Genomic DNA, 24,411 nt, shown 5'->3' on the forward strand with positions numbered 1-24,411 from the left:
AGGGAGATTTCTGGATTCCACAGGAAAGTTTCTCTGGCTGTGTTTCCCCCTCACGCCGGGGCTTTCCAAGCCGGGAGAAGTTCTGAGCAGTTTGGGGGCCTTGCTGAACCCCTCAAATTCCAAAGTCCACAGAGTTCCAGGCCTTGATGTGGGGTGGAGGCCGGGCAGCGGGATTGGCTGGTCAGGCCTCTCCAGGCAGCTGGTGCTGCAGAAAAGCAGGAACAAACCACTTTATTTCCATAGACCTCCTAGCCCGGGTGAGGGGCAGTGACCAGACCCAGACACCAGAGCACTGTTCTAACAGCGTTTATTGACCAGATGACGGATCAGCTTGAATACAGCCCGTGCCCTGCAGCCCCTCCAGGTGACAGCTCTATACCCTGTTCTTCCCGACACTGGGGGCAGTGAGGCCACCCCTCCCCCTTGCTCCTGACCTGGGGGTCTGGAAGGGATGGGGGTGATGTGGCCAGAAGGTCCCTGGGGAAGGGCGGGGTGGAGGAGCAAGGCCTCACGGGGCAGAAAGGTTCTGAGGACTGGGCAGAGGAGGGTGTCCAGAGCAGACAGAAGCTGTGTGTTTCCCTCCACATCTGAGGGCCAAGCAGGCGTGGCAGGAGCAGAGTGCTGGCCTGGGCTGTTGGGGACAGGGGGCGAGATGCCAGAGCAGCCTCAGGACCCCAGGCTGGGGGCAGAGCTACCTACCCTCCGATTTGGGCCCCTAAAAAATGGGAGTATGTGTTGGGGGTGTTTCAGTTGGGCCCCCCATCAAATAGGTATCTCAGTGCTGGGAGGTCAGACCACACTCTGGCTTTGGGATTCTCAGGCCTGGGTGTTCTCCCACCTGAGGGGGATGACACGGTTCCCCAAAGCCACCAAAGCTAGAAGCTGGCTCCTGCAGTGCACGACCCTCTCTGCATATCTCTCTGTCCGCGCCTCTGCCACCCAGCCCTGAGCTGGGACTGCCCAGGCCTATTCTGAGGCATACCCAGAGGCCACCCTCTTTCCTGCAGAGGGGAGTTCCTGGAGTACAGTAAACCACATTGCCCCTGGCCCACCTTGGCCCTACCTCCCTTGCCACTGGGCTCTAAGATGTGGGCTCGGGGTCTTGGCCAGTGACGGTGGCGGCTAAGAGCAGTGGTCTGTGGGGCAGGGGTGGGGAGAGGGCCGTCCCACCATGATTAAAACCACTGGGGCTCCTGCTGGTGACAGTAGCAAATCCCAGGCAGGGGGAGCCCCTGAGAGGAGTGGGACCTCGCTCGGGCAGACCCCCACACCAAAGGGAGCCAGACACCAAGTTCCAGTCACTAGTGACGTGTGGCAGGGCTGAGAGGAGTCCTGGAGGTCGCCGAAGCTGCCGGGAAGGGAATGGTGAAGAGAGCACAGCGGTGGGCAGGTGGGCGGGTGCCGGTGAGCTCACTCAGAGTGGACCAAGGCCCCCGCTCCTTGCCCGAAGCCAAAGCCCTTGGGCCCGAAGTTTTTAGCATAGCATCCTGCAGAGAAAAGACAGGTGAGGATGCTCCCCCCCAGCCACCCCTCCCGGCCCCACCGACGACACATCCTGGCCAGGCCTCTGGAGCAGGACAGTCCCCCGTACCCCCACCTCTATAGCACCCCAACCCCAGCAGCAAGGAGTTTCTTGCTGGCCCCGCCACTGAGATGACAGAAGCAGTTCTTGCTGTGACAGCACGGGGCTAGGAGTCGGGGACCACACTGCCCCACCGCCTGATTTGCCCCTGACTCTGGCCAGGTGGCTTTCTGCCTCTCGGCTTCTCTGTGAAATGAAGGGTCTGGAGCTGAGCCCATGGCCAGGGCTTCGTTTCCACTGAGCAAGGGTATGACTGCTTAGCCCCCCCAGACCTGCTGACCCCCGAGTGAGAAGTGGAGCCACCCACCTTTGCAGTAAATCTCGCCGTCTTTGTCGGCCAGGGTGGTTGACTCAAGACCTTTGCCACACTTGGCACATCGGAAGCAGGACTTGTGCCAGGACTGGTGAGAAGGAAACAGTTAATGCTGCCACTAGGGACAGAACGCACACAGATTTTCAGATTTACTGGGATCACAAACCCTCTTGAAAATCCGACGGAAGCTGTAAACTTCTCCCCAGAAAGATGTTCCCACAGAACTTTGTATATAATTTTAGGGGGCTCATGGACCCTCTAAAGTGCACCCTGGGAGGTCTGTGGACCCCAATTCTACAGCCACGGACTGCAAGTCGCTAGGAGCTGCCGATGGGCCGTCCGTGCTGGGGCTGTTACCTCCTGAGGGATTTGAGCTCCATCAGGGCTGGGAGATGCAGGGAAAAAGGGTTACCCCTTTGTGGTGGGCTTTGAAATAAGGGGCAGAGTTGTAGCCCAGGGCTCAGACTCCCCGAGCGGAGAGAGTTAAGAACATATGTGCCGAGTGCTGGAACCCACATCTCAGGAAGGTGTGTCACTGGCCCGTGTCCTCGCCTCTCCCCAGGACAGCTGGCGGCCGCCTTACCTTCCCAGCACCAATCACCTTCTCCGCAGCATATACTGCCTGGCTGCATCGGGGGCAGCGCTCGGAGCCACCAATCTTCTGAGCAAACTTGGATGCATTGGGGTTGGTGGTGGGCCTGTGGCCAGGGGCCCTGCATGAGGGTGGACGTGCGGTGAGAGTGGCTGGTGCTGCGTGGGCAAACCCTGCCTCCTCACCTAACCCACCACAAGGCCAGGGCCAGCAGGGCCTGGAGGGTCATGTCCCATGTCACAGATGGACAAACCAAGGCTCAGCACAGTGTTATCTTCCTTGAAATGTCCTACTTCCCTCAGTCACCTACTTAAGATGTCGGGATCACTTAACAACTCATTTGCTAAGACTCGCCCCCCATGACCCCCCATTCCTGCGGCCTGTCTATTACCAGATGCCTTTGAGGAGAAATCTGCTAATAAATCATTTCCACTGGGCCATGACCTTGGCTGAAATGTGGTGACTCATCCATCATCTCCACCCCCACCCCGTGCCAAGGAGCAGGCGAGACTGACTGCTGACGGCCACTGTTTACAGCAGGTCAGAGGTCAGTGGGTGCTGGGGACCTAGTGACATTCTAGCATTTCCAAAGAAGGGACATGACTTCCCGCAGCAGGAATGACAGACGGCGGAGAAGCTGGTCTGGTTCAGATACCCAGTGGCTGTGGGACCCCTGGCAAGTCACTGACACTGAGCTCAGTTTTCCTGTCTATGGACGTAGGAGATCGGACCAAGCCATTCTGGGGCCCTCTCAGCTCTGCCCCCGGCCTGTGTGACTCCCCGGTAGACCCCAGCTCCTCCAATGGCCTGCCACGCAGTGGATGCACAGTGGCGACCTTGGGGGCCCTCGTACTCACTCCTCGTGTCTGATGCCCAGCGACTCGCCCTTGTCCGTGCTGAGTGTGCCTGCGCCCTGCCCGTAGCCGTAGCCCTTGGGTCCGTATTTCTTGCCGTAGCAGGACCGGCAGTAAATCTCCTCGCCGTGCACGGCCACCGTGGTGCTGTCCAGGTTCTTCTTGCAGACCACTGTGGCGAGGTGTGAGCATGGTGAGGGGGCATGCAGGGCGCGAGCCCCTGCAGCCGACGCTCTCCTGAGCATCTCTGAGCACTTGTCCTACCTACACCCTGACCTTTCGGGAGCGGCCTGGAGGGAGGTTAGGATGGCACTGAGCTGGGAGGTGACAGGCAGGGGCTCTGCACACCAGAACACGAGGAATGTCGGCCAGGCCACCTCTCCCCGGACCCCGTGTGCCGTCCTCCGTCCCCAGCGGCAGTGCACCCCAGGATCCATACGGGGCAACAGCCTAGGCTGACCCTGGGCTGCAGGAAGCCTGGTGCGGGCCGCCTTCCCTCTGCCCTTGACAAAGAGACCACGTGTCCCGACAGGAGGGGAGAGAAAAGAAAGGAAGGAAGAGAAGGGCAGGGTTTTCCTGTCTCCAGCAGTGGGCTCCAAGCAGGACAATCCATGCAGGCTGGGGTGTGCCGTGATGTGCCCAGACGGAAAGTTCGACATTTATGAAACGCCCAGCAGGGCAGGCTTTGGAATGAGACACAGGTCAGGCTCGTCCCAGCAGCATTCGAAGTTCCCAGTCTCAGTGGCCACTGTGCCTCAGGAGGAAATGAGGTCAGACCGTGGGAAGACCGTCCTGACTCATGGGTAAGAGGTGGGACTGGGGGCAGCCGTAGAAACCCCTCGGTACCGCCCTGCTCTTCGCAGGGGAGCCCGCTCAGCCGTCCAGAGTAAGACAGCTCAGAGCCCGGAGTCCAATCACAGCGCTCCCCTCACCAGCTGTGAAGGTGGCCAAACTAAAGGCGCTCTTACTTGTGACTGTGTGTGCCTAGTAAATGGTGAACATCATATGAAGTTAGTGCCATGGGGACAAAGGGAGGGGAGGAACAGGCCCAGGCCTCTACAGACTCAGCTCCACACTACATCTTATGATGTTAACCTGGGGACTCAGTGTGCCCCACGGACTGTACCCCCAAACCCGCGCTTCTGAAGATGGAAACCGCTGGAGAAGCTGTGTGTCCTGCCTCCCTCCCTCTCGGCTCAGCTCCTTGCAACAGGCCATCCTCTTGCCTTTAAAGGGTCAGCTCCTCTCTCACGCTGAGCCCCACGTTGGAGACTTCAGACTAAATAAGGCCCCTCTCGTCCTGCCCTTGAGATCCCCACCTCATTCCAGCCCAAATACGGAGTTCCCCGCCGCCTCCCAGGGCTTGGCTCCGAGGACACAGGGAGAGGGAACGCAGGCCAAGGTCTCCGACATTCCCTTCTAGGGTGGGAAGTCGGGAGTCGGCCTGGGATTGCTTCCTGTAAGACCCAGACTGAACTGGAATTCCAAGGCCAGGGAAGGCAGAAAGCAGAGGCAGAGTAGCCGGGGGGACAGAGGTCCCTGCTGACTGGTCCCCCAGCAGGCGCCCCAGGAACTCAGCCAGAGGAGACACCAGAGCCTACCAGCTGGGTCTCTCCAGACGGCTCCCCGCCGTGCCAGCTGAGCCAGCCCCCCAGCCCCCAGTGGGTCTCTGCTGCACCTTGTTTCCAGGGAGCCCTGGCCACCCCGCCGTGGCCCACCTCCCACACCCTGCCCTGGCCCCCTGCCCCTCCACCTCTCTCAGGAGATGTGGGCTAGGCACCCATGGGCTCCACCGAAGACTCAGTTAAGGGGAATATGAATGAAGGCCTAAATAAATTTCTACCAAATGATGTTAAGCCAATAAAGAGAGTTATGTGGGCATTACCATACTTATCTGTTAATTAATTTATTTAGCATTTGTACGTCTGGGCGCCACCTGGCCAGGTAAGGCCTGTGATGCCGTTTGGAAATGCAGAAAAGTGCAGCCCCAGGTGAGGGGGCAGCCCTTCTCCCCACCCCGAGACGTACAGTGATTCTCTCTGCTTCCGGAAGGAAACCAAGGCCCACAAAGCAGTTCCAGCTCACAGACCTGGCGAGGAGCAGGGCTGGGCAAGGGCCCAGCATGACGTGGCTGGGTCTGCAGCCCAGGTCCCTTTCAGGCAGGCCAAGTGTGTGGGACCAGGTGAAAACTGACAGCAAACCTCACCCCATGGGCAAGGAGACGCGGGTGTCGGAGGGCGTGGGGGCTTCTGGGAGGCTCCCCTGTGCTCTCGGGTTCTAAGAGCCGCCCAGTGCCATCGGCTACCACCACGGTGTTAGGCCAAATGTGACCTGCCCAGGAGAGAGCCGGTCACATTTCAGAGAGGGGCGCTGGCCTCAGCCTGGGGCAGATCCCCAAACAAGGAGCTAAGCTCTCCTGTCTGCTAATGGGAACTGGCTGCTCCCACTGAAACCACAGGAGTGGGTGGACGGCCCTCTCCGTCCCTGCTCACGGGTCAGAGGCCAAGCCCAGGCCGAGGCCATTCTCAAGGCCTCGTCTGTTGCATCAGCCTGTCTTCCTGTTTGTCCCAGACCCAGAAAGGGAATATAGGCACCAAGCTGAGCTGGATCCAGAGCCAAGGACCAGACTGGTCAAAGGGACTCCTGGGGATGCACTCAGGCCTGGCCTGCAAGGGTCTATGGCCCTTCACCTCATCCAGGCCCCAACCCTGTCAGCCTCTGTCTTCCTTAGGAGGGAAAGGCCTTTGATTCTGTGGATTGCTCTGAATTCTTGTACTCAAGCCGGGCAATTTTCCCTAAACAAGAGAAGTCACAGTCCTTCTGTTCTAAACGCGTCCTTGTCAACCACCTTCCAGGCACTAGGAATGAACAGGTTGCTACCTCAGACGCTGGGGCCTCCTGGAGCAGTGCTGGGAGACCCCAGACACAAGACGGTCCCCTGTGGCTGCTACTGTCACAAACCAGCTCCCAGCCTGCCTTTCTACAACTGTTTCTAATACTCGACACCCTCTCACACCCTGTTCCTTCCTTCCTCTGCCACCCCCTGAATTCCTGACTCCCCTCAACTGCCTGTGCCGACAGCCACTCCCCCACAAGCAGGACTGCAGGCCAGGCGCCCCTTGGCCACTTCTAGTCGGTGATTAAGCAACATTGCAGAGCCACAAGGCCCTACAGGGGCCTGGTCAATGCCAAGCCCTTATTCCCGCTGAAGAAACAAACCGCTTGAAAATTCCTCAGTGCAGTGAACTGCTGATAACAAGACACTGCTGTTTGTGGATCCTCGGAGGGCTGAGGCCAGAGCTCAGCCAGGCCTCTCTCATCAGACACAGCCCGCAGGCGGGGAGGGCTGGGGCCTGCGGCCCTGAGCTGGAAGCTCCCGCAGGTCCACCAGGTGGCCCGGGACCCAACTGGATCCTACTGTCTGCATCCCAAACGGCCTGGCATGGGACAGCACAGACTCTCCCAAGTTTGCGTCACATGATGGACAGGACCCCACTTCCTGGGTCTGCCAGGCGGCTGGGCCTTCAGCCCCTGTGAGGTCTCTTTGCACCACACCATCTTGCCTGTGTGTGTGTGTGTGTGTGTGTGTGTGTGTCCAAGGCGTGTCTTATCACTTATGGAACACTCACAGTGGCTTTCAGTGCTGTACTTCTCTTTCATTTTAATTCTCACAACCCCTCCATGAAGTAGGTATTATTACCTCCCCTGTTGGAACAAGAAAACTCAACCAGAGAGAAATGGACTGACTTGCCCATCAGCACACAGATAATAAAACTGAATCAGATGCATCCTGACTGACCGGACGGGCCCTGAAACCCAGCTTCACGTGGGTCCCACCATCCCCACTCCGCCTGCCCTCAAGGAAAATGCCCGTGAAGCAGTTGCCTCTTATCATTAGATCCCCTGCTCTGACCACAGTGAACCTCGGGGAGGCCTCCCCACGTCGCCACTTCCTGGGTGCTCTGAGAACAGCCCGGCCTGGGCACAAACCCTGGTCCTGGGCAGCCTGCCCTCTCCGGCTACTTGGCATCTGTCGCCTGGTCTCCGGGCTATGATTGGAGCGGGTGCTCCAGGCTTTAGCAAGTGGCTGTCAAAGGCTTTGGTTCCTCATGTCCTGAGCACAGGCTGTGGGAGCAGGAAGGGACATGAGAGAAGTGAGGGCTGGCCCAGAGGGGTGGGGAAGGGACAGCCAGCTCTTCCCCCAGAGCTGCCTTCTAACCGGGGGTAATTCGGGCCTGTAGGCTGGTGAAACTTTGGGCTAAAAGTGTCTCCGTCCTAAGTGACGGGACTGTGGCAGAGAGGGAAAGAAGACAAAGCTGAGCGGAAAGTTTTCCTAACCAAGTCTTAACAGCTTGGCTCTTGGCCCCAGTGCCGAGGGCCGCCACCCCCACCAGCTCTGGCCGGTTCATCCCCTTTGAAAGCAGCTTCTGCAGGAACAAAGAGGCCTTAAGTGTTTCCCGCCCCAGCTGCAGCTTCAGCCAAATGTCAAGCTGTTTACATCCCACGGGGCCAGTTCCCCTGGGTGCTGACAGGCCCAGCCTGTGGAGGTGCTCCTGCCTGTCTCCATGGCAACCGCAGGGCCTGGGCCGTACTCACTGCACAGGAAGCAGGATTTATGGAAGCTGCTGCCTTCGCACTGAACCTCCTCGGCGAAGTACACGGTCTTCTGGCAGACCCCACATTTCTTGCCTCCTCCCCAGTTCGGCATTCTGAAACTGGACAGAAACGGGAATCAAAGGACAGGGCTGTGGAGACGTAGGCTGTAGGCTGCCCAGGACGGAAGGCCACAGGCAGCAACGCAGAGGGCCCAGCCCTGGCGGGCACTTCCCCACATCCTCCTCCAGCGGCTGCCTGGGGCTCTGCCAGTGGGACCAATAGATAGGCACTGGGCAGCTGTGCCCTTGTCACCCGCCGGGCACTCTGCAGGCTGCCAATGGGCGCCAGATACCGGTTCCATATGGGAGGCTGAGTAGCGGTAAAACCAACCAGCTGCTACCGCTGTGTCTACACGAACGGACCTCATTTGGAGCAAAACCAGCAGACAGACTTGAATTCATTAACCACAAATGAACTGTGTAAGGTTCACAAACAGGCAGAACGCACATTGTCCAGGGGTGAGCACATGGGTGCTTCCTTGTGGGGGAGGGGTGGCCAGGGCTTCCTCCAGTGAGACTTTCCCAATTGCAGGGCCCCCTGGATGGGTCCTCATGGGTAGAGGGGGTGGGGAGCCCACCCACAGAGGCTGCCTGGGACCTTCCTGGCAGTGGACACACTCGTTGCTCTTCACCCCAATGTGCCACTGTCCCTTCACTGGGTTCCTGAAGGGAGACCCCCAACCATGTGGAATGGCCCAGTCGAGGCGACCTGGGCAGATCCCTCCCCAGCAGCTCCCTGGCTCCCACTCCCCACCCATGTTCCTCTTTCCCTGGGACCTGCTGGATGTGGGCCCTGAACTCAGCGTCTCTTCCTTCAAGCTGTTCTTTTGCTGGCCTTTTTCACTTTTGCTCCTGGCACCACCACCATTCTCTGCCTCACTCAGGAATCTCGTCCCTCCCTTCCCCTACTCGTAGCTTGTCCTGCCCCATGTGCCCCTTTACCCAGCACCCCACCCACCCCTGCATGAGGCCACCTTTCCCCTTTGCAGGTCTGGACTCACTGCGGCTTACGCACATCGGGACACACCCCGCAGGTAGGGTTTCTCTAACTGCAGCTGACTTCTACGTGCCTCCCTCAGATACCCCACGGGACCCGAGCACCCAGATTGCTGGGCCCGTCTACTGAGGCCACATGGTCCCTTCAGCGCCTTTCTGCCCTGAGGACTCCAGGGGCTCACTGCCTGGTTCAGCAAGAGCTCGGGGCTGCAAAACCATACAGCCTGGAGGACAGTTCGATAACAGTGGCAATGCGTAACCACCAACCGTTTCCCTGACTCAGGGAGGTGCCCCCATCCCCAGCTCCAGGGCATAGCCTGGCCACTTAAGCCAACCACCGAGACCCATTCCTTGTAGGGGCTACTTCTGGAACAGCCGTGAGATGCTGCTGGAGAAGCTTCTGGGGAAACCGTGCTCATTGACATGGAGCCACCAGGCCCCCTGTGCCTTACCTGTGACGAGGTAACGAGACGTGATGCTAGAACTCCTGTAGCTGATGACAGATGAAGCATGCCTACGACGTGCCAGACGGCGTACCTCACCCCATTACATCCTGACTACCACATGCCCACTCTCCTTGCAGGCAGGAGAACAAGGCTCAGAGATGCCGGGCCACCCACTTGCAGTCACTCAGCTAGATGAGCTGGAAATGGCATTCAACACAGACCAGCCATAGCTGAGTCTTGTCACCCCGCCATGCTGCTGCCCCACTGTGTTTGAGTGCCAGCGCACGGTGGCACATAGGACACAATGCCCGGCACTCCCCTTCCTCTCCAGACCCTGAGCCAGCGGGGCACTCCTCCACGCCCCAGGAAATCCCAAGGGAAGAAACTTCCCCTATCCCATGGTTGGGAGCCAGTTCCAAGCAGTGTTTTGTTCCTGGACACACAAACCCTCTCCCTCTGGGGGGGACCCACAGCTCCCCACAGACCTCCCCTTCTGTGTGCTGGCTCCATTTCAGGGCACACATCCAGCAGGGCCCAGGGACCCGCTGGGAAGGAAATCTGCCCAGGACGCCTCGGCTGGGACATGCCTTTGAGCCCAGCCATGTGATTGGGGGTCTCTCTTCAGCAGCCCAGTGAAGGGACCAGGGCTGTAGTGCCTTGTAGAGCAATGAGTGTGTCCACTGTCAGAAAGGTCCCAGGCACCCCTGGGGGTGGGCTCCCCCACCCCCTCTGCACATGAGGACCTGTCCAGGGGGCCCTGCACGTGGAGAAAGTCTCGCTGGAGGGAGCCCTGGCTACCCTTTCCCCAAGTGGGGCAGGGCGCTCTCTTTTCCCCATCTCTCCTTCCTGCCCAGCCAGGGTCCCTCTATCAGGAGCTGGACTGCCTTACAAGGAAAGCTGCCTCTCAGTTTTCGGATGCTGAGGCCTCCTTCTCCACTGCCTCCCCAGTTCTGGGGACACAGGCCCTGCAGGACACTGAGGACAGTCGTTCCTGAGGTCAGAGTTCAGGGGTACAGCTCAGCGGTCAGGAAAATGGAGTCTGGGATCATGTCTTCCTGGCTGAAGGGCCGCGGCCAAGCTGCTTTCCACTCTGAGCTCCAGTGAGCTTGTCTCGAGCTAGACGACACAACGCCTCAAATCCTCCTTCTGAGGATTAAAGAGGGACATATGGAAGTGATGGCCCAGTGCCTGGCACACTCATCACTCACAGGCCTGCCTCCAGGAGCAGCATACGGAGCAGACGCAGAGCACAGGCTCATGCTCACCCCAAATCTCGTGAGAGTCGGGCTGAGGTGACGGGTTCAGTGTGGTCATGTTTTGAGTTTGGGAAACAATCTCAGAAGTACATGATCCTTCAGTGCCCAAAGGAGAGCCTCCTGTCATCAAACCACTGATGTGATAAACCATTCCATGTCTTTACCTCTCCAGCGGAAAAACCCTAGTCTCCCAGTCCCAAGTCCCCTGTTCCCTAGGGCCAAAGAGCGCCTTCTGGGCCCAGAGTTCACGTTCCCCACCCACTTGGTCTGGCAGAGGCCTGTCAGGTGTTTGTCTCGCATTACCTGAGCTGTGTGGTATCTGGACAGGCTCCAGAGCTGTCATCCTTTCCAACCCCTCAGCCCCGCCTCTTCCTGCTCACCCCCACACCTGGTCAGGGTTCAGGGCACATGTCTTAGAGGTGACACCGAAAAGCCTAGGAAACAGACCTCCCCTGAAAGTAAGTCACTCGCAGGGGACAAATGGCTGCTGTGGAGAAGCAGGCTCGGCCTCAGCTTCCCGTGTCCCACCACAACTTCTTCAGAATCCAGCAAGTGACTCACTTCTGTAAGGAACTAACCAGCATCCCTCCAGGCCCCCCAGCAATGAGGCCTGGTCACTGCCGGTCACTCTAGTGCAGCTCCCTCTGTCTCTGCTCAAAGTGTTCTCTTTTCAAGGCCACACCCCGTGGCCCTAGTGGGACTGTGAGCTGCCAAGGGTGGCACTGTCTATCTCTCTTCCTTTTCTGCTGGTCCCCTAGTGCCTTTTACAACAGAGCTGTCCCACCTTGCAGTTCAGAAATCTGAAGGTCAACCAAAGTAGAAACTGGGGTGTATGATTTAACTACTTTCAGACTATGACAGGAAATCCTATACTATAATAGAGTCTCCCTGAGTAATTAACAGATGGAGTTTCTTTGCTTTTTGCTGATATCACCTGAGAGTGGTAACAATCCGTCGTCCATGCCAAAAAGGTTGGAATGATTTCTTTGACTGAGGTTTTTTTAAAAAAATGAATGCTCAGACCTTATAAAAACAGGTTGTTTGCAGCTGACAATTCAGGAAGCCCCATCCCACGTCCCGCCTCCTGGTATACGGAACGCAGGGTACCCTGGACTGGGAGGCTCTGGTTCCTGGCGGACTGAGTTGTGCTCCAGCTGCCAACCTTCTATTTCTTCCTTCTTTGTCCTATTGAGGCTCCGATGTTGCCTCTGGCCCTTGGGAAGCACTGGAAATGCCACAGTCTGGAAAGGCTAGCTGCCGGGTATTTACACTTTACCATAAATGGGAATCGTTCAGCGCTGATGTCAACAAATTCCTGGGGAGCTGCGTCTAGAGCCCCGCCATCACCATAGCGATTCCTGACAACCGGAAACCCAGGCAAAGGTCTCCTGTCAGTACCCAGGACCGCCTCCCCTCCCCCACTTGCAGTCCACTGTGTGTGTGTGTGTGTGTGTGTGTGTGTGTGTGTGTGTGTGTGTGTTTCCCCATTTCCTCACCCGGACTCTTTCCCAGGCGTTTTTCCTGCCCTGCAAACCTGGCACTGAGATTCAAACACGCATCAGACCTGGGGAAAGGGGAAAGCGTATCCATTGGGATCTGGGACCCCCCTTCCTGTGTCCCCTCTGCCTCTTCCTGACAGTGAAAACCTAGGTCGTGAGTTCTAACCCCAACTCTATGTACAGCTTGACAAAGCCACATCATCTTGAAATAGTTTATAAGCTGCTGCAAAGCAAGCTGTAAAGCTAATGTGTTCACAAGTGGCAAGTATTTCCTCAGCGAGTCGATCTAGATACAGAAAATGCAGGGGAGCAAAGAAAACAGTAAACTGGTGGCTGAGGTGGGTTTGCAAGGCGTTTCTCCGTGTCTGAATGGCAACTTGCAACCCACCAGCTGCGACACTGGCAAGTTCCTTATCACCTCTGAGCCTCAGTTTCTTCCTCTGTAAAGTGGGGCACATGCGTGCCAACCTCATATTGTCCAACGTAACACATGAAGGGTTTGGGTCAGTCCCTGGTACATAACAGGGGCACATACCTGCTTCCCATTACCTTAAGGAAAGACCAACTCGAACACTTATTTTTGAGTTTTGTGTCTTTTTCAGATATTTGTCAATCTGCCCAAGTATGGGCACGTGGTTGAGTGGGAGAAAAAGGTCCTTTTATTCTCTTTAGCAGCTCACAGTGTTACTGCATGAGTCTTCAGTCCTCAAGCCAGCCAACCTTCACAATAAGCCGGGCTAGCAAAACACTGAAACCTTTAGCAGCCTGTCAGAAATGTGCCCACCTTGCTTTCCCCACCAGAACAGCCACGGCAAATAAAACGATGCTTTTCCCCCCTCACCTGGTGCTCAGTATAACTCACATGAAAAACGGGCCAGTGACTGTTCGCCAGGTTTCTGGGTTCAGCAGGACAATCCCACTAAGAGCTGTTCCTGCCCCACTCATCACTCATTGGCCAAATATTTACTGATCGCCAGCCGGTGTCAACACTACACGCCTAGCCACAGAGGCAGACGTTTGCAATTAAAAAGAAAACGTGGGAGCCAGGAAGGAAGGGGCCCGGGCAGACCAGGGGCAAATGGCTGTGGCCTCGCTGGTGGGCCTGCCCTTCACTTTCTCCCCTGCATCCTCCCCAGACCCTGACTGGACACTGCTCCCCTCACCCTCCTCGGGCCCAAACCACACCTTCTGCCCAATAAACTTCCTTCTTCCCGGGATGACCGGTCTGCCCCATATCTTCCCTGAGGCAAAGGATCCAAATGGTGAGATAAGGGCTACCGAAGGGCAGCTGAGGGCTGAGGAAGGGCTCTCTGGCAAGACGTGACCCTGGGCTCCTGAGCCAGAGTGGCTGGACAATCAGAAGACTGCAGCAGAGTGACAGCAGGGGAGGCTCAGCATCCCATCCCAAACCCCATCTGGGGCAAACCCCCAACTTGTACTGAGACGACAGGCAGCCAGCAGCTCCAGCCTCCTTGACTTCTGGGAGGGGGTGGGGGAGGGTGAGGAGAAGACTGATTGAGGCCCAGTGTGTTTCTGGTCTGCGCAATCCATTCCCAAAGTACTATCCCCAAAAGGAACTAAGCAATGAGACGTCACTTGTCCAAGCTCACCTTGTATTAAGTGGCAAAGCCAATGTCAAGAGACTCATCCAGTCTGCCTTCTAAACCATCTCTCACCAAGACTCCAGGCTGCCTCTTTTGATACACTTTCTACCGGAGGCCAGTGGATGTTCTGGGTGCCACTGTGACAGGACCCCAACGCAGAGCCCTCTGGGCTGGAAGCACCTGCCCCCAGTTCACCCCACAGAGCAGGGGGTGGGTGGCTGGAGCCCAGGCCTCTAGGGAAAGGCTTGAGTAGATTACAACAGCTCCGGGACCAGGGGATTGCGGAATACTCTCCCCTGAGAGTAATAAAACACCTGCCTCGCTGTTGTTTGTTGGGTAATATCGCACGTTGCTTTAACTGTGCTCAACACCAGCCCCCTTCCTGCTCCCCAGCCTTCAAGGGCTGAGGCCACAAAGCACCCACTGTGGGTTCTTTTGGGCTCGGTAGTGGTCCCCACCTAGACCGGGACGTGGGTGGGGGAGGTGAAACGTTGCAGCTTCCATCCAGTTCCTTCGGAAGACTGAAAACAGATGCCCTAGGCTGGCCACGAGGCCAGATGTTCCCCGCCCCACCCGCGGGCTCGCTCTCCCAGGGCAGGAGGGTGAGGGAGGGGGTGGCACGGATGCCCTCATCCCCCTGCCGTACCATGAGCGTCAGGGGCGCACAGAATCGCCCATTGTTCTGTTGCGGGACCTGCAGGCGGCGGGGGTGCCGGGCGTGGTGTTTAGGACACGTAGGAGCCCGGGCGGGAAAGACCCAGCGCCTCCCGGAAACAGACGCGTTGAGGGGCTGAGGCCACTTCTCCCCACCCCGCGCCCACGACGGCTCCTCTTTTCCTTCCAGTTTTCCTGGCAGCTGCCCCGGCCCCAGCTGCCATCCCCAGCTGACGGCGGGCCAGAAGGACCCGGGGGCTCTCGGGGCGCGCGGTGCCTGGGGCGCCCGGGAGGAGCCGGGCGCACTCACGTGGAGCCGGCTCCGGCGGGGGTCGCGCGGCCCCGAGCGCATTCTGCTGACGCGCTCACCTGGCGCACTCACCTGCAGCGGGCTCGGCGGCGCGGCGGGAAAAGCTCTGGAGCGGCTGCGGGGGTGCCCGCGCGCGCCGTTTTGTAGCGCTTGGGAGGCGGGTGCCGGCCACGCCCACCGGTGCACACTGCACCACAGCAGGCTGACGTCAGGGCGCCGAGCCCCGCGGCGCGGCCCCCCACCCCCAGAGCAAGGCAGCGCCCACGGCGGAGCGGGACCTCTGGCTCCGCCTGCTCCTGTAGACCCACTATGGCCTCGGAGCCTCTCAGGGTTTTTCTGTCCACCAGATGGTAAGGCGGACATGTGCTCTGAGATCCCTGATAAACTTGTACCCCAAGAGTACGGGTGGCGTGGGGTAGGGTCTCACATTTGCGTGTCCTGGTGGCAAGGTTTAAGGACATTTGGGTGCCAGACTGAGACGGGTCTGGGCGCTCATCTTGCCTCTGCCGCTTACTAGCTGAGCCCTTGGCCTAGACCCTTAGCCCCTCTGGGGTTCAGGTCTGCATCTGTGAGGGGGGTAATCCCCAGGGGTGTCGTGGTGGGTAAAAGGAGAGCCTGTAGGACCGGCAGCCTTCAGCAGTGGCCTGCCAGATGTTAGATGCTCAGTAAATGCTACCTTGGTACCGCTCCTGTCCCCTCAGCTGTCCCCAATCTTCCCTGCTATCCAAAGGAGAATGTCCCACCCACCCCAAAAGCAGCAGTTTTGAACAGTGGGGGCCTCCATGCCTCAGTACACAGACACACATCTTCCACCCCTGACAGGGGTCAAAGACCCGGTCCCTGAAGGCTCCCTTACAACCCCAAGTTGCTGAATTAGCTCTCGCCCAGGAAAAAAGTCGAGCATCATACAACCCAGAAAATGAAATATTTATCTAGGTTTTTCTTGCTTTCTGCCACCAGAAACATCTTTCCTTCGTCCAGGCCTGTCCTGTAAACAGGGCCTTCGGAGATTAGGGGATGTAAGAGCACTGAGCCAGTGCTCCTTGCAAGATGTCGGAGGAGAATCCCTGGTCATGCCTGCACTGAACAAGCAATGGACAAACAGGTATGTGAATTAAATTCCAGAACTACCATCGGCCTGACTTCGTGGGCTCGCTGCCCAACGCTCGTGCTCTCCTCCCTCCCTTCAGTTCTCCAGAGTCTTGCCCCAGATTTTCCAGAAGGACAAACTCCTGCGTTTCCTTCTTTGGTCTGGGTTTGTCCCCATGGAGTCATGACACAGCTGAGGGAATTTCCCAGTGACAACATGCCCACCTGTGCTGTGAAATGTCCTAGGAAAGGTCCAAAAAAGGAGAGCGGTACTGCAGTCACCCTTGGATTTCCCGCACAGGATCTTACAGCATCTTGTAGATAGCGAGGCTGTAGAATGCGGCACTGAAACTGGAATGCCTGTGATAGTGACGGTACAGGCAGACCTGCAAGGTACTGAGGGGAGACTCCGTCCAGACCACTGCGATACAGGGAGTAGCTCAATAAAGCGAGTCCCACACATGTTTTGGTTTCCCAGTGCTATGAAAGTTATGTTTACACTCTATGTATCTATTTGTATCAAATGTGCAATAAGGTATGTCTAAAAAAAACAATGTACGCACCTCAATGAAAAAAATACTTTGTTGCTGAAAAATGGCAACTATTATCTGAGCCTCCAGCGAGTGGTAATGTTTTTGTTGGTGGAGGGTCTTACATTGTTCAATTTGTTAAAAAAAAAAAAAAAAAAAAAAAAAAAGCATGGTATCTGTAAAGTGCAACAAACGAGGTATGCCTGTCCTCCTAATTACACTAGAACCACAGGACTCCCCCAGGCAAACCAGGACGTATGGTCACACTGCATGTCCACCCAAAGACTACGTCAGGGCACATGTCTTTGGAGCTGTCCCGACAGAGCTGGAGATGAAGGAACCAAGCAGGCCCTGCCTCGTCTGCTGTTTTCCTAAACCCTCCCACTGCTTGGTCATGCGGACCCTCTGGGCTTGGGCGCGGGCAGCCCGTTTACATGTAGAGAAGACTCAGGGGGTCAGGGAGGACTCCGGGTTGAGATGATCAAAGAGGTGCCAGGATTACCGCCATGCGTACAGGACTACACACAGGTACAGCCCGATGTTGAAATTGCAGGAACAGCATCAGTGCCTGGGACGTCACACATGCCGACAGCTCCTTAGGGCGAGATGCTCCTTCTGGCGGACCTCAGTTACATGACTGTACCCAGGCTGCCCCCCGCTGGACCCCTGCCCCCCAGCAGCCTCACCTCTGCAGGGACCGCCCAGCCAGAGCTGCTCTGTGTGGTTCTGGGGCCAGCACGGGCGCACGGCGTCTCTGAGGCTCTGCCAGCTCTGGGTCTTCATGGATCTGGCTCTGAGTTCTGAGGCTGTGATGAGGAGAGTAAAGGGGGCAGGGACCCTTGGTCCCCTCTAGGAGGGGTCCTAGAACCTCTGGGGGTTGCAGGGGAAGTGAGTCTGACTGCCAGAGGCAGACACAGAGGCAGGGAAGTCTGGGTGTCCATGCCAGGAAGATGAAGTGCTCAGAGGCAGGAAAAGGGGGCATCCATCTGCAAAGGAACAAAGGGGACACTACAGAGGGTTGCAGTCGCATACACTGTGAAGCATCGAGAATATTCTAGGGGACCTTGAAAGCTGACGCAGGAACTGCCTCACAGGAGGCTCAGGGTCAGGCCCTCAAGGACTGTGAAAGCGGCTGGATACCTTTTCAAATGACTGCTTCCTCTCCCCCTCCCCCGGGCCTGATCTATGGAGGGCCACTTCCGCTTGCGCTCCCTTGGCAGCCTCCAAGCTACCGCCTCTGAAAACAGGCCTGGCAGGCGGGGGGGCCCCCACAGTGAGAGTGTGGACCAGACATTCTGGACCGGGCAGCTGGACCGGGCAGCTGGGAGTGAAAGGGGAAGGGAGCCCTGGGAACTGTGCGTGCCCCTCTATTCTGAGCCCCACGTGCCTGGGGAGAACTGGGGCTGAAGGCCCCAGAGGTTCCTCTGACAGACACGGTTCCGGTCCCTCCACCCCCTTTGCTCCTAACCAGTCTGTTTGGCTCCTGCTCTAAGACCTGTGTGTTTGCTGTTTGCCAGCCCAGGACACTCCAAGTTGCTGCTCCCACGTTCTGTGTGGCCCTCTGGCCAGACAGCAGAGGTTTAAGGCAGTGATGTAGATTGGAAATGACCGAATTTCAGGCAGGACCTTTGCCACCGTGTCCCACCAGGGTCGATGGTATGAAGATAGACTCCCAGGTAGAAGAAAGGATTGCTGACTTTTGGAGGCAGCAGTCCCAAGCTATGCCCAAGAGACAGAGCTCCCTGGGTGGGACGGTCTCGGAGGGTAGGGCTGTAGCTTACTCTCCTCTGCAGCTCATCCAGTGCTTCCCCAGGCCAGGTGCCTGGTTAAACTTTTATGAATTAATTCATCTCGGCGTTTGCAGAGTGATAACCAGGAGCTGGGCCTCCACCTGCTGGTGAAGTTGTGAATGACGCTTCTGCGTGGCCTCGGCCGCCTAAGTGACCGTTCACTGCGCAACCAACCGTAAGAGCCCGGCTCAGACAACCCTTTTCCCCCAGGAACCCTTGGTACTTAAATTCTTCTGACTCTCACTCGACACATCCTAGGTTTCTAGCAGAGAAGCTCAAAATGTCTGGGACACTGGTCAGTGAAAAAGGCCTCTGAAGGTAGCGGAAGCTGTTCTGTAACCCAGAGCCCTCCCCTCCCCACTGGCAAACGTTCTCACCCCGAGATCCGTTTCCTTATCGCCCGTCCAGACCGGGACATGAGCACCCACTCTGTGACAAGCGCTGGGCCGGGGGCCAGGAGCACGTGGCTCGGGCCTTGACAGGGAGGGGAAATGAAGCGCGCGCCGGATGTGGCCTGGGGGCCGTTCAGGCAAAGCTCCGGGCGGTCAGGAGGGGGCGGAGCTCAGGAGGGGGGCTCCTCAGAGGGGATCAGGGACCCTGTATTTGTGCTGATGACCGTGCAGAGCTGGACCGTAAAGGGTGGTCAGGCATTTGACGTGTGGAGGTGGAGTGTTCCCGTTACCTACTGCTGGGTGACAAACCACCCCCAACTTAGCAGCTGAAAGCAACAGCAGTCGTGTCTTTTTCTCTCATGGTTCTGGGGTCCTCTGAGCTCAGCCAGACCGACGGTTCTCGCTTGGGACCCATCCTGTGACGACAGTCGGAGGAGTGCTGGCTGCAGTCATCAGGACAGCTTCCTCACCCACGTGGCTGGTGTCTGAGGCTGGCGGGTGGTTGGGACTGTCAGCCAGGCGGGACCCCTACACGTCTCTCCACCAGGCCTGGACTCTCACACTGGCCGCTGGGTTACAGGCCAGCACGTCCAGAGGGAGTCAGGAGGAGCTGTCCTGCCCTTTGAAACCCAGCCTGGGAAGGCACATGGCAGAAGTGCCCCTGGACTGTCCTGGTAGATGCAGTCACAAAGCCCCAGGCAGGGGCAGAGACCCCACCTGTCACGTGTGAGTGGCAAAGTTCTGGAAGGGTGTGTGGAGGGGGAATAGTACTGCAGCCCTTCTGGGAAAAGTTTGGCACAAGCAGGAAGGTCACTGCAGGGGGGACCTCCACTGACGGTGAGTCTGGAGGTACATTTTCTAAGACAGTAAAGATTCCAGAAGACTTGAATTTCATCCCTTGGTTGTGCAAAATGATTTTTAAGATACCCAACTACAGATGCAAGTGCTCTAGACATCAGCTTTCTAAGTAGTTGGTTCGCCTAAGAGACTAATACCAACCTGTCTCATGGACAGGAAGTTACAGCCAAGATTATCTGGCAGCCCCAGGTGTAAGGGGACCATCAGACCCCACAGCAAATGAAGAAATGAGAGAGGGGGTTGGTTTTCATTTCTCTCTTTTCCTTTCTGATGAGCGGCGGAGCTGACTGGTGGTGCAGTATTGCTAACGGATTCCCAATTTTAGGTTCAAGGAGATTGGCGGCAGGGAGTTTTCCAAGCCACAGAGGCTGAAGGGCATACTTCTGGTCTGTCTCACTCCTCCCAGAATCTTGGTCTGGGTTTTATTCTAATTTCTTCTCGGTCTCAGGGAAGGAGCTCCAGATGAGGAGATTCGGAGCAGGGTGTTTCTTCCCACCCCTCCCAGACGGATTGCAAGGTTTTTCCAATACTCCATCCTCCCTGGGGCTGCAGAGAGGAGAGCGCCAGCAGGGGTCAGCAGTGTGACACATCTGGCCAGAGACACTGCCTGAGCTGATGGGGACCTGAGAGCACCTTCCGCTGAGGCCTTGGCACCACTCTGAGCATCGCCACCTTTCCCTGAATGTGGCGGGGGGATGGGGAAAGGCAGAGGCAGCAGAGTCCAGATGTCAGCCATGCCAAGTCACCATCTGGTTTTCTACCGGGAGGTTTATGTGTGTTGGCACATGCAATGCATTGTGTACAGGTCCGGATGTCAGAGAACGTGTGTCTCGGATTTGCCTTGAAGTTTTCTGAGACCTGGCATTTCTGGATTTGCTGTCCCCAGGCTCCCCGTGGATGGGCCATGCCTCACAGCCATGTCCCACGGTGCCCGCCAACCCACGCCCCACACAGGCTGGGCTGGGAATGGAGTTCTCCCAGGGCAGCCATCAGCGGCCGAAGCCACGAGAGCCTCCTCCTCCACCTCCTCGGGCCCCCTGCCCAGGCGTCTCCCAGCCCCAGTCCTCTGGGCACCCTGCCACTCAGCTCCACAGCACCCCACCTCCCAGGAGCGCTGGAGGGGCCCCATTCAAGACTTCCACGGCTCTTCATGTGGTAGTGGTGGGTGGCCAGAGAACCGTGGAGGGCGTAAGGGACAGTGGCATAGCTGGAAGCACGCTGGGCTGGAAGAAGGGCCCCGTCTATAGCTGAGACTCCCAGGGCCCCTAGCACCTTCCGGGTAGCCCCCATGTGCTGCTGTGACAGGCAGATGCCAGGCCTTTCCACCTGCCTTTGGAAAGGAGAAGATGGGCCAAGCCCGGGTTTCTGCTTTCCCAGGAGTAGAGTTACAGCAGCTGATGGGGACAACAGGTACGGCGGGGGCAGCTGGGCCTGTCACTCACCACACGCCCTAGAGCTGGGGCAGCGAGTGCATGGGGAAACTAGGATCAGCATTCCGAGTGCCTTTCCCTGGAAATCCCAAGGCTGGACCCCCGGCCAGGCTGCCCCACACCCAGCCTCGCTCAGGAGCCCAGGTCCTCCTCTCGTCTCGCTGCCCAGCCTTTGGCTGCAGCCAGCTCCTCTCCCGTTCCCAGTGCCTCCGCTCAGGCCTTTGCAGGATGGAACTCAGAATCTTGGCTCTTGGTGGCTCCCCCAAAAAACTGGGAGGGAGGTCTTGGAAGGATGGCTCTGTGTACATGCAAACGATTTGCCATTTTAGTGCCTCAAACCACAGATGGGTTGAAAGGAAAGGGCTCCCAGTCTGTGAGGCCTAGGTCCTACATCTTCTGATCAAGTCTTCCCCACAGCCCAGCCAGGCATGTGTTAGCAGGCTATGGTTACACAGTTAAGAGGCAGTGAACCTGGGCTTGACTGCAGCGCAGATTCAAGGCTCGGACTCCGTTCCCCAGGTGCACTAACTAAAACCTCCCGCCCCCTGGAAGGCCCCTCACCTGGTCCATCCCTTCTCCGGACTTTCCTGCCAAGACCCGTCTCATCCACCCTGCTCACACAGCCAACGTCTCCTCCACAACCCCTATTGCTATATTTGGCAACTCATAGCCCCCCGACACCTCCCAGCACCGGTGAACACCACAGTGTCTGAGTCCTATGGGGCCGACACCCAGCACCCACCTTCTTGTCCCCTGCCCAGCTGCTTCCCCGGAGCCCTCTCGTGGGCCTGAAACGACTTCCTTGCCTCTATCTCCCTCCCTTCAATGCCCCCACTGCACACCTCCTTTATCCCCTCTCCAGACACTTCTTAGTGTTTTAAGAACATTCATTGATGTAAGAAAATGCCCACAGAACATACTAGGAGCACCTTACAATTTTATTTGCCACGGTGTGAGTAATAGCTGAATACGTTCCCCATGTGAGAACAACAACACCTCAAACATACAGCAGAAAGTCACGACTCTCGTGATGACAGTCGGCAGCAGTGACCCCTGCTCCCACTTTGCAGTGACACACGGAATGAGGAAGCTCTGGGGGTGATGAAAGGTTCTAAAACGTGGTTGTAAACCGAACAGGTTGAGTGCAAATCACAGAAGCACACCCTTACAACTGCATTTTATAGTGTGCAAATGACAACTCCACAAAGCGGCTGAAAAGAAAGAGATCTCCTGAAGCTGGGAGGTGACAGCCGTTCCCCACTGCCCACGTGGCTGCTGCTGTCCACCTGTCCTAGCACACACAACACTCGAATGCATGGACTCAGGAGCCAAATGCCTGGGTTCAAATCCCAGCTCCAGCACCCATGTCTGTGAGACCCAGACAAGGTATTGACCTCAGTTTCTTCACCTATAAAATGGACGTAACAATGATACCTGTTTCATAGGGTTGCTGCCAGGACTCAATGGGTTAATACATGGCAAGTGTATTGTAAGCACTAACTGGCAGTGCCCTCTCCACATTGCCACACCAGAGCCAGGCTTCGTAAAGGGGAACGTCTGTGCCTGCCGACCCCACCCCGACCCTCCTGGCCCTCGGAGAAAACACCCCTCTTCAAAAGCCATCTTTGGAAAAACACTGTGATGGCTTTGGCTCATCTCACTTCCTGGTAACAGAGAGGGGGAGAAACGTGTGTTCCCGATAAGGCGGTGACTTGCTCACTCTCGTAAAACGCTCATCACTGTGGCAGCGTGTCCCCACAGACTGTTTCTCCCAGGTCCTCGTAAGCTCGGGCAATCGACACAGAGGGAGGGCTCGTCTTTCTGGGGACCCTGAGCCCAGTCCTGGTGCCAGAATGGCCACCAAGGAGGACAATGGCTTTGCCCGTGCCCTGTGCCACCCCCACCAGCATGAAGCCCCTTGCTGGCTAACGAGTCGAGCTGTAAAGCACAAGGCTGTTAGTGAATGGTCAGAATTCCACCACCCAAACATGAGTTTTCCGGCTCTGAGCCCACAGCCAGAGCGCACTGACTGGGGTGGGGGTGGGGGAGGGTAGCCGCACCTCTGCCAGTATCTGCCCAGCACTGTAGAAACCACTTTCTCCTCTGTCACCTCATGGAATCCTCCTGAGCCTTGCCAGGTGCTCACTGCTGTCCCCTGGGTGTCCACACCCCATGACTGATGAGCAAACTGAGGAGACGACGTAAGCCAGCAGCCAGCCCTGAGCGTGGACTCCCAGTGTTTTTCCACTGTGTTTGGGGGGGGGGGAGGGCGGGGTCAGAGCTCCCTCGGAGTCTTTAATGACATTCAGTAAATGCTCAAGAAAGTAAAGCATGTGCTGTCTCCACACCCCGTCACGGTCCCTCCTGGGCTACAGGGAAGGAGCTCTGACTGCTGAAGCCCCACAGTCCAGCCAGAGCCCCCACGCACTGAGACCTCAAGGGGGCAGGAAAACAGGCAGAGACCCCAGGAAACTGGGCTGGGCCTGAAAGTGTCACTACACCTCCTGGGGTCTCAACACTCATCGCAAGCCAGCTCGGAGACACCGGGCTGATGTACTAAAACCCATTCACCACACGGACTTTCATCTTCTTATTAACAGTTTCCTGCCCCCAAGGGGACGGGCTGTAAGCTGTGGATGGACACGGGGGACACAGAAGCTGCTGAGTGTTAGGGAGTCTCACTAAGCTCAGCAGGGCCTGGAGGCCACTGCCTGGGTGAGTGGTGGGGGGAGGGGATACAGAGAGTGACCAGGGTCCCCTGCCCAAGCCTGAATCTCCCTGCCCCCATCACTCCCCAGCCGTGTCACTCCCCGGCCCCCCCACCCCCTCCTCTCCCACAGCCAGGCCCCTGCTTTCACCTCTTATTGATTTTCATATTTAAGGAAAATCCATTTGCTTGATTCAGAGCAACTGAGTCATCACCGTGTCCAGAGGCAAACCACTTACTAAGTGGGTACTTGGCAGAGGCCCCGTCCAGGACGGGGGGCTCTCACCCCCCACAGTCCGGCTTCTCTCTGTTGCCCTGTGCCGTGTCCCCTGTTTCAGGAGCCTTCACCCCAACCAGACTGGCCCGTTTGCCTCCTGCCCCCCAACCTGCCCCCCAACCTGCCCACATGCTATTGTGTTTGTCTGCTACTTCACTGTTGGAGGTTTGTCCATGGGACACTTGGAACAGGGCCAGGGGGACTTTCATGAGCAGCCCCTCATATGTGGGAGAAACACGGAGCGTACACACTGATGGCAGAGGTTTAACCCTTACCAAGCATGGCTTCAGCATTCTTCCCCATTCTGGGCCTCACCCAAGGTAGGAAGGACAGTGCCTGACGTCACCAGTGTGGGCCGGGCCCTGTGTCCACCCCGTGTCCAGCCCTGGTCAGTAGGGAACTTCCTCAGCACCACTGTGAGTCCACTGTCAGTGTGCTCTATGTCCACAGCCACTGTGACCCGGATGGGGACTCAGGCAGCCTCGGGGGTTCTCATCACTGGGTGATACTAGTGGCACGGGTTCAGAGACTCCCAGGGAGCAGGCATTTTTGGTTTATGTCCCTCAAACCCCAACTT

The 24,411-nt window shown here is 57.4% G+C and overlaps 1 protein-coding gene and 1 long non-coding RNA gene across 5 annotated transcripts; one reads left to right on the plus strand and one right to left on the minus strand.

The window, feature by feature from the left end:
* Positions 1 to 290: 290 nt before the first annotated feature.
* CSRP1 (cysteine and glycine rich protein 1) lies at positions 291 to 14,951 on the minus strand. 4 transcript variants are annotated; one of them, XM_019750903.3, is made up of 6 exons: positions 14,834 to 14,951; positions 7,938 to 8,056; positions 3,345 to 3,513; positions 2,479 to 2,608; positions 1,890 to 1,983; positions 291 to 1,487 (listed from the first exon to the last, which is right to left on the minus strand). In XM_019750903.3, the coding sequence occupies exons 2-6, from the start codon at positions 8,047 to 8,049 to the stop codon at positions 1,411 to 1,413; spliced, it is 582 nt and encodes a 193-aa protein (XP_019606462.1). In that variant the 5' UTR covers positions 8,050 to 8,056; positions 14,834 to 14,951; the 3' UTR covers positions 291 to 1,410. The 4 variants fall into 4 exon arrangements, with proteins under 4 accessions (XP_019606462.1, XP_019606463.1, XP_074173229.1 ...); XM_019750904.3 differs by having other exon boundaries at positions 14,821 to 14,919; XM_074317128.2 differs by lacking the exon at positions 14,834 to 14,951 and adding an exon at positions 9,445 to 9,692.
* Positions 14,894 to 22,828, plus strand: LOC141567945 (uncharacterized). The gene is made up of 3 exons (XR_012490985.2): positions 14,894 to 15,111; positions 15,722 to 15,866; positions 19,869 to 22,828. It is a non-coding gene; the product is annotated as an uncharacterized LOC141567945 (long non-coding RNA).
* The last annotated feature ends 1,583 nt before the right edge of the window (positions 22,829 to 24,411 follow it).

Source organism: Rhinolophus sinicus, chromosome 6 (assembly GCF_057876585.1).
Source record: "Rhinolophus sinicus isolate RSI-liver-muscle chromosome 6, RSI-T2T, whole genome shotgun sequence".
Classification (NCBI taxonomy): Eukaryota; Metazoa; Chordata; class Mammalia; order Chiroptera; family Rhinolophidae; genus Rhinolophus; species Rhinolophus sinicus.